Source organism: Mycteria americana, chromosome 25, assembly GCF_035582795.1.
Source record: "Mycteria americana isolate JAX WOST 10 ecotype Jacksonville Zoo and Gardens chromosome 25, USCA_MyAme_1.0, whole genome shotgun sequence".
In the NCBI taxonomy this organism is placed as follows: Eukaryota; Metazoa; Chordata; class Aves; order Ciconiiformes; family Ciconiidae; genus Mycteria; species Mycteria americana.
In genome coordinates this window covers 314817-329565 of record NC_134389.1, presented here as the reverse complement: position 1 = coordinate 329565, position 14749 = coordinate 314817, and the positions used below count along the sequence as shown (strand labels likewise).

The following is a 14749-nucleotide window of genomic DNA, read 5'->3' as shown; positions in this document are numbered from 1 at the left end:
CACGCGTGTTGGCGTGAGCGGCGGGGGGGGTGACACGAGCCCCCCGTGTCCCCGTGTCCCCCCCGCTGCCACATTCCTCCCGCCCACGGGCAGCAGCTGCGCGGTGCGGGGGGGGCGGCGAGGCACAGTCCTCGCACGGGCAGGGGCACACGCGTGTGCGTGGCGCCAGCCCCCCCCCCCCCCCCCCGGCACGCGTCACCAGTCCTACCTTCGGCAGGGAACTGGGGCAACTGGGAGGACTGGGCTGCCACGGGCAGCGGGTGGGGGGGGTCGGGGGCCGGACGCCTGGGTCCCCCGTGGGGCCGGATGCCGGGGTCCCCCGTGGGGCCGGGGCGGGGGCCCAGCACGTGGCGCCTGCGCCCGCGTCATCTGTTTGCTCAGCTTGGGGGACAGCGGGGGGGACAGCAGGGAGCACAGCCTGGGTAAACACCCCCCAACCGGCCTCAGCGTGCCCGGCCCCACTGGGGGGGACTGGGGGGACTGGGATGACTGGGGGCACTTGGACGGACTGGGGGCACTGGGATGGTCTGGGGGGACTGGGATGGACTGGGGGGACTGGGATTGACTGGGGACACTAGCATGGACTGGGGACACTGGCATGGACTGGGAGTACTGGGAAAGACTGGGGATACTGGGGGGGCACTGGAACAGACTGGGAGGTGGTGAGGCAGTTGAGGCGGGGACTGGGACAGACTGGGGGGACTGTGGGTGCTGGGGGCTATTGGGGCAGACTGGGGGAACTGGGGCAGACTGGGGATGCTGGGGATACTGGGGGGCACTGGGACAGACCGGGAGGTGGTGGGGCAGATGGGGGGACTGGAAGAGGCTGGGGAAATACTGGGAGAGACTGGGGTATACTGGGATGGACTGGGAAGTGCTGGGGAAGATAGGCAGACTAGGCAGTACTGGGACAGACTGGGGTAGGCTGGGAAGTACTGGGACAGATGGGGCCCTAGCATGGAATGGGGGGACTGGGGCAGACTGGGGATACTGGGCTACACTGGGGGTGCAGGGCTGGACTGGGGGGACTGGGGCAGACTGGGGATACTGGGGCACACTGGGTGTGCAGGGCTGGACTGGTGGGACTGGGGCAGACTGGGGATACTGGGCTACGCTGGGAGCGTGAGGCTGGACCAGGGGAACTGGTGCAGCAGACTGGGCTGCGGGGATGCTGGGCGCACTGGTGCGGACTGGTGGCACTGGTGCAGGGGGCTGTGGGCCCCACGGCCGTGCCCCCCCATGCCCTTGAGCTGCCCTTGACGGTTGCCATGGCGACTAAGCCGGACCCTGGGGGGCCGGGGGGGGTGGTGCCGGGGGGGGGGATGTACTGGGACGTGACCTTGGAGTGGGACTGGGGGCACTGGGGCTGCGGGGCAGGACCGGGTGGCCGGGGGGGACGGGGGGGCTGGAGGGTTGGGGGGGGGGCACTGAGGGGGGTTTGGGGGTGTCGGGACCTGACACTGGGCACCGCCCTGGCACAGCCGGTCCCCGGGCACAGCCACCCCGGGCACAGCCCCAGCTCGTTGGGGACAGTCGGTCCCCGGGCACAACCGCCCCGGGCACAGCCGGTCCCCGGGCACAACCGTGTCCCCGGGCACAGCCCCAGCTCTTTGGGAACAGCCGGTCCCCGGGCACAGCCCCCCCGGCGCAGCCCCCCCGGCCCTGGCCGCTCCCCGCTAATTTTAGCCGTCCCACGTTCCCGGTTGCTGCCCGGTGGCACCAGCGTCCCCCGCCGGGGCAGGAGCGCACTGGGAGAACTGGGGCCACGCTGGAGTGGGGACCTGCCCCCCCCCCAAACTGCCCCCCCCGGTCACCCCCTGCTCGGGGCGGGGCGGGGGGGGGGGGGGCTGCAGGGAGGGACCCCGGCGTCCGGGGCCCCCCATGCCGACCCCACAGACGCCGGGGTCCCTTGCCCCCCCCCCCGCCCCCCGCCTTGGGGTCAGCGGGGGGGGGGGTCAGCAGGGGGCGGCCCCCCCGGCCCGGACTCCTCGTTCCCAGCGCTCGGCCGGGACCCCCCACCGCCCCGGACGCCCGGCTCCCACGGCCGCCTCCGGGGGGGGGGGGAGGGGGCTGGCACCAGGAGGGGCCCGGAGACCCCCGGCACGGCCGAGGGGGGGCGGGAGGAGCGTCCCCCCCCCCCCCCAAAACGGGGGGGACCGGAGAGGGGGTGCGGGGTGTTGGGGGGGTCCGGGTCTCGTCAGAAGGGGCCGGGGGGGATGGAGGGGGGCGGGGGGGCCGGCCCGGCCGGGGGGGCGGGGGGGCCGGGCCGGGCGGGGCCCGGGAGGGTTTTTCTCGGCCGCCGCCGCCGCCGCCCCCGAGTGCCCCGGGCCGAGAGCAGCGACGGCAGCGCCATGGGCAGAGGGGTGAGTAGGTGCGGCCCGGGGCGCCCGCTGCCTGCCCACGCGGGGCACCCACCCACGCGGGGCACCCACCTCCCCCCCCGCCCCCGGAGCGCCCAGCCCTGAGGGCACCCGCCTGCTGCCACCCGGTACCCGACCCTGGCACCCACCCGTGCGGGCACCCGCCCGCTGCCAGGCGGCACCCCCCCCACGCAGGGCACCCACCCACGCGGGGCACCCACATCACCCACCCGCTGCCAGCCGGCACCCGCCCAGGCGGGACACCCGCTCCCGGGGCACCCACCCGTGCGGACACCCGCCCGCTGCCAGGCGGCACCCACCCACGCGGGGCACCCACATCACCCACCCGCTGCCGCCTGTGGGCGCTCTCCCCGCCGGGCCCTGCCCCCGGCACCAGCACCCACGCACGGGCGTCCCGCGGCCCCCACGCCCCCCGCCGCCACCCCCAGGGTCCCACTGCTACCCCTGCCCCCGCCTCGATGCCAGTGCCACCCCCGCCCCCCCCCCGACCCCAGAGTCCCGCTGCCGCCCCTCCCCGGTCTCGAGTGACCCCCGACACGGGTGGGCAGCTGCCCGGACGCCTGGGTCCCCCCCCCGCTTCGGGGAAGGAATGCGAGGGGAGGGGCGAGGAGAAAGTCCCCCATGGTGGGGAAACTGAGGCACGGAGCCGGGGTGCCGCCGCGGAGGAACCCCCCCATGCCCGTCCCCCACCCGTGCCCGTGGCCCCGTGCCCGTGGCCCCGGCTGCTCAGCGCCAGGGTCCCCGGTGCCGTGGCAACGGCCGCGGGGGGGCCCTGAGCCGGGGCTGGCGCCTCGCCCGGCAGCCCCCGTCCCGCCGGGCCCCCCCGTCCCGCCTGGCACAGCCGGGACCCCCCCACGCCGGGACCCCCCGGCCCCTGGGCACCCACCCAAAGGTGGGGGGGACCCCGGAGGATGTGGGACAGGGGGTGCCCCCCCACGGGTGTCCCCCCCATCACCTCCTCGCAGGCTGCCCCCAGGGAAATGCCGAGGGGGGGGGAGAACGGACATGACACGACACCCACCACCCCACTCACTGCCACCCTCCTGCCCCCCCCCCCCAAATCCCGGGGTGCCCACAGCAAGTGGGACAACACCCCTCCCCCCACCCCCCCACCCCCCCCGTGCAAAGCCAAAGTGTCCCCGCGTGGGGTTCTGGGGTCCCCAAAGTCCATGGGGGGGGTAGGCAGCAGAGCCCCCACACGCGTGGGGCTGCCCCGTAGGGGGGTGGGTGTGGGTCCCCCCCGTGTCCCCGTCCCCGCGGTAACACGACCCCTCCGCTCCCGGCCGTTGTTCTTGGCACCGGGGCCGTTTTCCATGACCGCATCGGCCCCCCCGGCCCCCCCCGGCCCCACGCTGGGGCACCCGCTGCCCCCCCGGCCCCTGCCCGCTCCTGCCAAGCCCCGGCCGGTGGGCCGAGCTGCCGCAGACGTGCCACCGGGCCCTGCCAGCCTGGGGACCCCCTGCCGCTGCCAGCGGGGGGTCTGGGGGGGCCGTGTCACCCCCCACAAGGAGAGCGGGCAGGGCTGCCCGTCCCCTGCCTGCAGCGGCACCCCTGCCTCTCCGTGACGCCCTCGGCGCTGGTGGCGTGTTCCTCTCCCCAGCTTGTGGGGACCCCCCCACAGCCACAGTGACCTCCCCACAGCCACAGTGACACCCCCATGGCCCTGGGGACACCCCCATGGCCACCGTGCCAACCCTATGTCCCCAAGGACAGTGCCACCCCCACAGCCACAGTGCCACCCCTGTCACCACAGTGACACTCCCCCCCCCAGCCCTGGGGACCCCCCCTCCACAGCGACACCTCCATGACCACAGTGACACCCCCATGGCCCTGGGGACACCCCCACAGCCACAGTGACACCCCTGTCACCACAGTGACACCCCCCCCCAGCCCTGGGGACCCCCCCTCCACGGCCACAGTGACACCCCCATGGCCCTGGGGACACCCCCATGACCACAGTGACACCCCCATGACCACAGTGACACCACCACCCCTCCCATGGCCCTGGGGACCGCCCCCCCATGGACAAAGTGACACCCCCATGGCCCTGGGGACACCTCCACGGCCACAGTGCCACCCCTACGGCCCCAGGGACAGTGACACCCCCACAGCCACAGAGCCACCCCCGTCACCACAGCGACACCCCCACCTTCACTGCCACCCCCACCCCCCGGTGCCTCCCCAACTTGCCCTTCCCCCCCCCCCGCCTGCGGTGCCCCCCATGCCCACGCTGCCACCGGTGCCTGCAGCCCCCCCCGTGCCCACGGTGACGCCCCGTACCCTCGATGATGCCTGTGGCCACCGTGACCCCCATGCTGGCGGTGACATCCATGCCCATGGTAATGCCCGTGCCCACGGCGAGGGCCGTGCCGCCGGCGGTGCCAGCCACGCCGGCGGTGCCAGCGTGCCCACGGGGTCCCGCGCCCGCAGGCCGGCCGGGAGTACTCGCCCGCTGCCACCACCTCCGAGAACGGGGGGGGCAAGAGGAAGCAGAAGGAGAAGGAGCTGGATGAGCTGAAGAAGGAGGTCAACTTGGTGAGGAGGGGACCGGGGGGACACCAGGGACACCGGGGACACCTGACCGTGCCTCCCTGGCCGGGGTGACGCGGGTGACGTGTGCCCGGCAGGACGACCACAAGCTGTCCCTGGATGAGCTGGGCAGGAAGTACCAGGTGGACCTGTCCCGGGTGAGCTGTCCCCACGCCCCCACGTCCCACCCTTGATGCCATCTCCGGCATCCCGCATCCCTCCTGTCCCCATGGGTGACACCGAGCTGTGCCCTCCATGCCCTCCTGGCATCCCACATCCCCGTCCCCATGGGTGACACCCAGCCGTGCCCCTTGTGCCATCCTGGCACCCTGCATCCCTGTCCCCATGGGTGACACCCAGCCATGCTCCCTGTCCCCTCCTGGCACCCCACATCCGCGTCCCCATGGGTGACACCCAGCCATGTCCCATGTCCTCTCCCGGCACCCTGTCCCCGTGGGTGACCCCCGGCCATGCCCCCTGTCCCCTCCTGGCACCCCGCATCCCCGTCCCCATGGGTGACACCCAGCCATGCTCCCTGTCCCCTCCTGGCACCCTGCATCCCTGTCACCATGGGTGACCCCCAGCCATGCCCCCTGTCCCCTCCTGTCCCCGTGGGTCCTGCCGGCCATGCCCCCTGTAGCCCCCACATCTCCCCAGGGTGCCCTGGCCGTGGCACCCTGCCCTCCCGGACCCACAGGGTGTCCCCTGGGTGGGACCCCCGTCCCCTCCCGCCCCCCCGTCCCCCGGCGACAGCGCGTGCCCGTCCCGCAGGGCCTGACCAACGCGCGGGCGGCGGAGATCCTGGTGCAGGACGGCCCCAACGCCCTGACGCCCCCCCCCACCACCCCCGAGTGGGTCAAGTTCTGCCGGCAGCTCTTTGGGGGGTTCTCCATCCTGCTCTGGATCGGGGCCATCCTCTGCTTCCTGGCCTACGGCATCCAGGCTGCCATGGAGGACGAGCCCTCCAACGACAACGTGAGGGTGTTGGGGGGGGCACGGGCATCGGGGGGGCGTGGGCGTTGGGGGGTGCACGAGCATTGCAGGGGGCACAGGCATCATGGGGGGCACGAGCACTGCAGGGGCATGGGCACCTTTGGGGGGGGCAAGCACTCTTGGGGGGGCACAGGCATCATGGGGCATGGGCATCGGGGGGTTCATGAGCACCCTGGGGTGCACGGGCATCAGGGGGTGCATGGGCATGGCGGGGGGGGGGGGGCAGGCATTGCAGGGGCATGGGCACCCTGGGGTGCACGAGCGTTGGAGGGGGCACGGGCACCCTGGGGGGCACAGGTACCGTGGGGGGTCAGGGGCAGCATGGGCACAGGCGTGTGCCCCCCGTCACCACGTGCCAGCTCTTGGGGGGGTCTGGATGTGGGGGGCAAATGGGCCGGGCTGGCGTGGGGGTCCCCTCCCTAGCGCCCTGTGGTGGGGGGCACCCGGGGGGTCCCACCCTGCACCCCGGGGTGCTGGGTGCTGAGGCACCGCCTGGGTCCCAGCTGTACCTGGGGGTGGTGCTGGCCGCCGTCGTCATCGTCACCGGCTGCTTCTCCTACTACCAAGAGGCCAAAAGCTCCAAGATCATGGACTCCTTCAAGAACATGGTGCCCCAGGTAGGAGCCCCGGGTGGGCAGCCGGCACGGGGGTCCCGGGTGGGGTGGGGGTGCCCGGGCATCCCTCAGGGTGCCCTGCGCCCCGGCAGCAAGCGCTGGTGATCCGCGAGGGCGAGAAGATCCAGATCAACGCGGAGAACGTGGTGGTGGGCGACCTGGTGGAGGTGAAGGGGGGGGACCGGGTGCCCGCCGACATGCGCATCATCTCCTCCCACGGCTGCAAGGTGAGCAGGCACTGGTGGGCACTGGGGCTGGCGTGGGGTGGGCACCGGTGGTGGCGTGGGGTGGGCACCGGGACTGGCACGGGGTGGGTATCATGGGTGATGTGGGGTGGGCACCACTGGCATTGAGTGGGCACCAGGAGGGGCACGGGGTGGGCAGCAGGGATGGCGTGGTTCAGGCATCGTGGCTGGCATGGGGTGGGCACCGGGACCAGCATGAGGTGGGCACTGGGACCAGTATGGCTCAGGTACCATGACTTATATAGGGTGGGCACCAGGACCAGCATGAGGTGGGTACTGGGACCAGTATGGCTCAGGTACCATGACTTATATAGGGTGGGCACTGGGACCAGCATGAGGTGGGTACTGGGACCAGTATGGCTCAGGTACCATGACTTATATAGGGTGGGCACCGGGACCAGCATGAGGTGGGTACTGGGACCAGTATGGCTCAGGTACCATGACTTATATAGGGTGGGCACCGTGGAGGGCACGGGGTGGGCACCAGGCCTGGCATGGGGACAGCGGGGCTGGCCCGAGTCCGGCCGAGCCCAGCAGTGCCCGGTGCCGCCGGCACCCACCCGTGCCGTGGTGCCAGGTGGACAACTCGTCGCTGACCGGGGAGTCAGAGCCGCAGACCCGCTCGCCCGAGTTCACCCACGAGAACCCGCTGGAGACCCGCAACATCTGCTTCTTCTCCACCAACTGCGTGGAAGGTGGGTCCCCGGGGGTCCCCGCCCGTGCGGGACAGAGGGGTGTCCCCGGGACCCCCCGGGGCCGCGTCACCCCTCCCTGTCCCACCAGGCACCGCCCGCGGCATCGTCATCTCCACGGGGGACCGGACGGTGATGGGGCGCATCGCCTCGCTGGCCTCGGGGCTGGAGGTGGGGCGCACGCCCATCGCCATGGAGATCGAGCACTTCATCCGCCTCATCACCGGCGTCGCCGTCTTCCTCGGCCTCTCCTTCTTCATCCTCTCCCTCATCCTGGGCTACACCTGGCTGGAGGCCGTCATCTTCCTCATCGGCATCATCGTGGCCAACGTCCCCGAGGGGCTGCTGGCCACCGTCACCGTAAGAGCCACCGGGGGAGCGGAGGAGTGGGATGGTGCAGGGGGGCACTGGTTTCACTGGGAGGGAGTTGTTGGGGACTGGTTCTGCTGGGCTGGCCCTGGTGCACCCAGCAATGCCTTAGTGCCTGGTGCTTGCCGACACCCGTGGGTGCCCTGCGAGTCCCGTGGGTGCCCGCTGAGCCCCGCGGTGCCCCCCCAGGTGTGCCTGACGCTGACGGCCAAGCGCATGGCGCGGAAGAACTGCCTGGTGAAGAACCTGGAGGCGGTGGAGACGCTGGGCTCCACCTCCACCATCTGCTCCGACAAGACGGGGACCCTCACCCAGAACCGCATGACCGTCGCCCACATGTGGTTCGACAACCAGATCCACGAGGCCGACACCACCGAGGACCAGTCGGGTGGGTGGTTGGCACCCTGACCCCCCTGAGCACCCTGACCCCCGAGCACCCCAACCCCGGGAGCACCCCTTTTCTTGCCCCTGCACCCCGATGTCACACCCCTGGCACCCCTTCCCCTGGCACCCCCTTGCCTTCAGCACCCCCTTCCCTGGGCACCTCTGGGAGCGCGGGAGGTGTCCCCAGAGAAGATGGGGGACCCCAGCGCAGCTGATGGGGCTGGGCGTCCCCCAGGTGCCACCTTCGACAAGCGCTCGCCCACCTGGGCAGCGCTGGCACGCATCGCCGGGCTCTGCAACCGCGCCGTCTTCAAGCCAGGCCAGGAAAACATCTCCATTTCCAAGGTAGGCAGATGCTGACCCCCCAGAACCCCCCGAATCCTACCGAGAGCCGGGGCGGTGCCGGCCCCAGCGCTCCCCGTGCCGCCGGCATCACCCTCGGCACCCTTCCCCACGCCAGCGGGACACGGCGGGTGACGCCTCGGAGTCGGCGCTGCTGAAGTGTATCCAGCTCTCCTGCGGCTCCGTCAAGAAGATGCGGGACAAGAACCCCAAAGTCACCGAGATCCCCTTCAACTCCACCAACAAGTACCAGGTCTGCCGGGCCGGCGGCGGCGGCGGCGGTGGCCCCAGGGCAGTTGGTCGGTGCCACCCGGTGCCAGCGTGCCCGCCGTGCCCGCAGCTCTCCATCCACGAGCGGGAGGAAGACCCCCAGGGGTACCTGCTGGTGATGAAGGGGGCCCCCGAGCGCATCCTGGACCGCTGCTCCCGCATCCTGCTGCAGGGCCAGGAGGTGCCGCTGGACCAGGAGATGCGGGAGGCCTTCCAGAACGCCTACCTGGAGCTGGGGGGGCTGGGCGAGCGCGTCCTGGGTGAGGGCGGGGGGCGCGGGGGGCGCGGGGGGCGCGGGAGGCGGGGGGGGGGGCAGGGGATGGGGCAGGGAGGGGCGCGTGGGGGCGCGAGCGCGTGGTGGGCGTGGGGTGTGGGGGCGTGGGGTGGGGTGACGGGGGTGTGGGGGAGATGGGACGGGGCGAGGAGGGGCATCTGGATGTGGGGGGACACGGGGGCAGGGGGATATGAAGGGTGTGGGGGCCCATGGGGGGGGCACGGGGGATGGGGCAGGGGCAGGAGAGTGGGGGCACCAGTGTGGTGGGCGTGGGGTGTAGGGACACGGGGGCATGGGGTGGGGTGACGGGGGATGTGGGGGACACAGGGCGAGGGGACATGGGGGGCATGGGGGACGTGGTGGTGGGGGGACATGAAGGATGTGGGGGCAAAGGGACATGGGGACAGGGGGTGCGAAGGACGCAGGGACGTAGGGACGTGGCGGACGTGGCAGGGGCGTGGGCAGAGGGACGCGGGGACACAGCGTGGGGGGGTCAGGCTTAGGGACACAGGGGACGTGGGGGGACGGGGCACACAGGGGGCAAGGGAACATGGTGCGTGGAGGACATGGGGTGTAGGACCGTGGGGGACAGGGGACACGGCGGGCAGGGAGGCACAGGGGGCACTGGTGAAGGGGACTGGGGGGGCACGAGCACAAGGGACGCGGGGGCAAAGGTGGCACCGGGGGGGCCGTGGCGAGGATAAGGAGTGCCGGGCGAGGGAAGGGGGTGCCCGTGGGCGCCCGTGGGCGCCCGCACCCCGTCACCCGCCGGCGCCTGCCAGGTTTCTGCCACCTCTACCTGCCCCCGGACAAGTTCCCCCGCGGGTTCAGGTTTGACGCCGACGACGTCAACTTCCCCACCAACGACCTCTGCTTCGTGGGGCTCATGTCCATGATCGACCCCCCCCGCGCCGCTGTCCCCGACGCCGTCGGCAAGTGCCGCAGCGCCGGCATCAAGGTGAGACCCCCCCCGCCCCGTGCACCCCCTGATCCCCCCAGGCTCCCCCCCCCGCCCCGAGCAGGGGTCACCCCTCTGTGCGTGTGTGTGTCCCCAAGGTGATCATGGTGACCGGGGACCACCCCATCACGGCCAAGGCCATCGCCAAGGGGGTGGGCATCATCTCGGAGGGCAACGAGACGGTGGAGGACATCGCCGCCCGCCTCAACATCCCCGTCAGCCAGGTCAACCCCCGGTAGGTGCCGGTGCCGGGGGGGTCCCGGGGGGTCCGGCGGCCCCGGCTCAGGCTGCGGTGTGGCAGGGAGGCGAAGGCCTGCGTGGTGCATGGCTCCGACCTGAAGGACATGACCTCGGAGCAGCTGGACGAGATCCTCAAGAACCACACCGAGATCGTCTTCGCCCGCACGTCCCCCCAGCAGAAGCTCATCATCGTGGAGGGCTGCCAGCGCCAGGTGCCCCGTCCCCGTGTCCCCTGCTGCCCCGTCCCTGTGCCCCACGACGTCCCCATCCCTGTGCCCTGTGGTGCCCCTGTCCTCGTGCCCTGCAGTGCCCTGTCCCCGTGCCCCGCCTTGTCCCCATCCCTGTGCCCCATGGTGCCCCTTCCCTCTACCCCAAGGTACCCTGCTGTCCCCATGCCCCGCGGTGTCCCCATCCCCATCCTCGTGCCCCATGGCGTCCCCATCCCCGTGCCCCACGATACCTCCATCCCCGTGCCCCGTTCCCGTGCCCCGCGGTGCCTGACCCCCGCGTCCCCAGGGTGCCATCGTGGCGGTGACGGGGGACGGGGTGAACGACTCCCCGGCGCTGAAGAAGGCCGACATCGGCATCGCCATGGGCATCGCCGGCTCCGACGTCTCCAAGCAGGCGGCCGACATGATCCTCCTCGATGACAACTTCGCCTCCATCGTCACCGGCGTGGAGGAAGGTTGGTGCCAGCCCCTCCATCACCCTCCTCCCCCGGGATGGGCGCCTGCCGCCCCCGTCACCCACCACCCCCCGTCCCCCTCAGGCCGCCTGATCTTTGACAACCTGAAGAAGTCCATCGCCTACACCCTGACCAGCAACATCCCCGAGATCACCCCCTTCCTCCTCTTCATCATCGCCAACATCCCCCTGCCCCTGGGCACCGTCACCATCCTCTGCATCGACCTGGGCACCGACATGGTGAGACCGGGGCTGGCCGAGGGGGCGGGGGGTGATGGAGGAGGAGGGGACGGGGGGTGACAGGGGGTGACAGGGGGTGACGGACCCCCCCCACCACGCAGGTCCCCGCCATCTCGCTGGCCTACGAGGCGGCCGAGAGCGACATCATGAAGCGGCAGCCCCGGAACCCCCGGACCGACAAGCTGGTGAACGAGCGGCTCATCAGCATGGCCTATGGGCAGATCGGTGAGGGGCGGGGGCGCGGGACCCCCCCGGGTGGCACTGGGGACGATGGGTGCCACCAGCACCCCGGGATCCACCGGTGACACCGGGCGCTCACTAGACATACCAGGGGACATCCCCCCATCTGGCACCGTGGCCACTGTGTGACACCAGGGCTCCCACTGGCACCTCAGGACCCACCAGTGACCCCAGGGCACCCACCAGCGACCCCAGGACTCCCACTAGTGACGCTGGGGTGTCCCCTCCAACTGGCATTAGGGGCACTGTGTGACAAAGAGGCACCTGCTTGTCACCCCAGGGCACCAAGTGGTACCCCAGGACCCACTAGTGACCCCAGGGCACCCACTAGAGATACCAGGGGACGTCCCCCCAGCTGGCACCATGGCCACTGGGTGACACCAGGGGTGTCCCCCCCAGCTGGCACCAGGCACAGTGTGACCCCAGAGCACCCACGGGTGACCCCAGAGCACCCACCTGAGATATCAAGGGCACCCCAGGACCCACTGGTGATACCGAGTGGCATCCCCCCAGCTGGCATCTGGGGCCCCGTGTGACCCTGGGGCACCCACTGGTGACAGTGATCCCGGGACAGGGACTGGCACCGGGCTGTGCCGCGATCGGCCGTGCCCTGACCCCACACCCCGGTGGCCCTTGGGGGGCTGATCCCGGGGTGCCGGTCCCTGATCCCGGGGTGCCCAGCCCTGATCCGGGGGTGCCGGTCCTCGATTCTGGGGTGCCAGTCCCTGCTCTGGGGGTGCTGATCCCTGATCCGGGGGTGCCGATCCTCGATTCTGGGGTGCCCCTCCCCGATCCCGGGGTGCCGATCCCTGATCCCGGGGTGCCGATCGCTGATCCAGGCGTGCCCAGCCCTGCTCCCGGGGTGCCAATCCCCGCTCCGGGGGTGCCGATCCTCGATTCTGGGGTGCCAATCCCTGATCCCGGGGTGCTGATCCCTGCTCCGGGGGTGCCGATCCCTGCTCCGGGGGTGCCGATCCTCAATTCTGGGGGTGCCCATTCCTGCTCCGGGGGTGCCGATCCTCAATTCTGGGGGTGCCCATTCCTGCTCCGGGGGTGCCGATCCTCGATTCTGGGGGTGCCCCTCCCGACCCCGGGGCGCTGATGCGGGGGTGCGGCTCCCGCAGGGATGATCCAGGCGCTGGGCGGTTTCTTCACCTACTTCGTGATCCTGGCGGAGAACGGGTTCCTGCCCGGCACGCTGGTGGGCATCCGCCTGGCCTGGGACGACCGCTCCACCAACGACCTGGAGGACTCCTACGGCCAGGAGTGGGTGAGTGGGCCCTCGCACACCCCTCGCACGCCCCTCGCACGCCCCTCGCACGCCCCTCGCACGCCCCTTACATATCCCTCGCACGCCCGCTTGTGCACCTGCTGGGCACAACTCTGCTCCGCGTGTGCTTACGCGTGTGCCCTCACCTGCCCGTGTTTGTGCACGTGTAAACACGCGCCGGGGCTCGTGCAAAGGCCTTGCACGAGTGTGCGGGTGCAGGGTGTTTGTGTGTACACATACGCGCGTGTGTTTGCATGTGCCCTTGCAGACCTGCGCACACCCGTTTACGCGCCTGCCGTTGCACGGCCGTGCTCGTGAGCGTGTACTCAAAAGGCCTAGGGGTGTGCACCCTCGCACGCCTGTGCTTGTGCAAAGCCCTTGCGTGCGTGCACACACATGTGAGCGCGTTTGCACACGCCATCCCACACTCGTCCTTCTGCACATCCCCTTGCACACTTGCTCATGCCCGTGCATCATGGCGCTTGTGTGTGTGCTCTCACATGCTTAGGCACTTGCGCCTTGCACGTCTGCACTTGTGCAAAGCCCTTGCACGCACACACTCATGCGTGGGTGTGTTTGCATGTGCCGTCCCACACGTCCTTCTGCACATCCTCTTGCACGCTCGCTCGTGCACCTGCCCCTGCACGGTGCATGCTCGGGCGTGACGTCCCGTGCGTGAGCGTGCGAAGCGGGGGGCACGCGGGCGTGCGAAGCGGGGGGCACGCGGGCGTGCGCTGAGGCCGTGCCCCCCCCCCAGACCTACGAGCAGCGCAAGGTGGTGGAGTTCACCTGCCACACGGCCTTCTTCGCCAGCATCGTGGTGGTGCAATGGGCCGACCTCATCATCTGCAAGACCCGCCGCAACTCCGTCTTCCAGCAGGGCATGAAGTGGGTGCCCCCCCCCCCCCCCCCAGCACCCATGGGTGCTCCCCGCCCTCCCTGTGCCGCGCGCCCACGCCGCTCTCCCGCAGGAACAAGATCCTGATCTTCGGGCTGCTGGAGGAGACGGCGCTGGCAGCGTTCCTCTCCTACTGCCCCGGCATGGGGGTGGCCCTGCGCATGTACCCCCTCAAGTGAGTCTGGGGGGGGGGGGAGCACACCCCGGCCCTGCCCCCCCCCCCCCCGGGGTGCCCCCCCACTAACGCTGCCCCCCCCCAGGGTCACCTGGTGGTTCTGCGCCTTCCCCTACAGCCTCCTCATCTTCGCCTACGACGAGGTGCGCAAGCTCATCCTGCGCCGCTACCCCGGCGGTGAGTGAGACCCCCCAAGGCCCCCGGCGTGGGCCCCCCACACCCCTGGCATGGCCCCCCCAAACCTCCCCCCATGGGTATTGCCCCCTCCCCAGAGTGGGCATTGCTGTCTCCCCGTTTGGGGCACAGCCCCCCAAACCACCCCTTTTTGAGCACCCCAAAGACATCACTGCCCCCCCAAAGTGGCCACTGCCCCCCCAGACTGGCACAGCCCCTTGAGCCCCCCCGTCTTGCTCCCCCGCCCCCCCACTGCCCCCCACAGCAGATGCTGCCCCCCAAAACCACGCTCAGGGCTGGCACCAGCACCCAAAGGAGTGGGGGGCATGGGCGGGGGGGGTGTTAGGGGATACTCGGGTGGGTGGGGGCACCCACAGGGGTTGGGGGGGACCCAGGGAAGTGGGGGGGCACCCAAGAGGCATGGGGAGCACCCAAGGGAGTTGGGGGGAACCCAGGGAAGTGGGGAGCCCCCATGGGAGAAGGGGATACCCAGGAGAGGTGGGGAGCACTCGGGGGGGCTGGGGCACACCCAGGGGGTGGGGGACACCCCCAGCTCGCCCCCCCCGACGCCTGCCCCCTTGCAGGCTGGGTGGAGAAGGAGACCTACTACTAGGAGCCCGTGCGGGGCCCCCCGGCCCCCCATCACCCCAACCCTGCACCCCCATACTAACCCCGGGGGCTGGCGCTGCCGGGCACAGTGGGGGGGTCGGGACCCCCCCCGGCCCGGGGGGACCCAGGAGTGCGGGTGGGGGGCACCCTTTGCTCCCCCCATGGGGC

At 71.4% G+C, this 14749-nt stretch overlaps 1 protein-coding gene across 2 annotated transcripts; it reads left to right on the top strand.

The window, feature by feature from the left end:
- Nucleotides 1–2324: 2324 nt before the first annotated feature.
- On the top strand, nucleotides 2325–14627 carry LOC142420777 (sodium/potassium-transporting ATPase subunit alpha-2). 2 transcript variants are annotated; one of them, XM_075525017.1, is made up of 24 exons: nucleotides 2325–2363; nucleotides 4631–4720; nucleotides 4812–4916; nucleotides 5009–5068; nucleotides 5682–5885; nucleotides 6407–6520; nucleotides 6610–6744; nucleotides 7340–7457; nucleotides 7546–7814; nucleotides 8013–8211; nucleotides 8443–8552; nucleotides 8668–8802; nucleotides 8890–9079; nucleotides 9876–10051; nucleotides 10150–10286; nucleotides 10353–10503; nucleotides 10808–10976; nucleotides 11061–11215; nucleotides 11317–11440; nucleotides 12580–12725; nucleotides 13483–13613; nucleotides 13697–13798; nucleotides 13884–13975; nucleotides 14557–14627. In XM_075525017.1, exons 2-24 carry the CDS (start codon nucleotides 4667–4669, stop codon nucleotides 14583–14585), a joined length of 3105 nt encoding a protein of 1034 aa, XP_075381132.1. In that variant the 5' UTR covers nucleotides 2325–2363; nucleotides 4631–4666; the 3' UTR covers nucleotides 14586–14627. The 2 variants fall into 2 exon arrangements, with proteins under 2 accessions (XP_075381132.1, XP_075381133.1); XM_075525018.1 differs by lacking the exon at nucleotides 4631–4720 and having other exon boundaries at nucleotides 2329–2363.
- The last annotated feature ends 122 nt before the right edge of the window (nucleotides 14628–14749 follow it).

Bases quoted from the DNA above. Each gene is read 5' to 3' on its own strand.
- LOC142420777 (XM_075525017.1), top strand. From the start codon at position 4,667: ATGATGCCTGTGGCCACCGTGACCCCCATGCTGGCGGTGACATCCATG. The intron at 6,745-7,339 runs GTGAGCAGGCAC...CCGTGGTGCCAG, and splicing joins TCTCCTCCCACGGCTGCAAG to GTGGACAACTCGTCGCTGAC. The intron at 7,458-7,545 runs GTGGGTCCCCGG...CTGTCCCACCAG, and splicing joins CTCCACCAACTGCGTGGAAG to GCACCGCCCGCGGCATCGTC.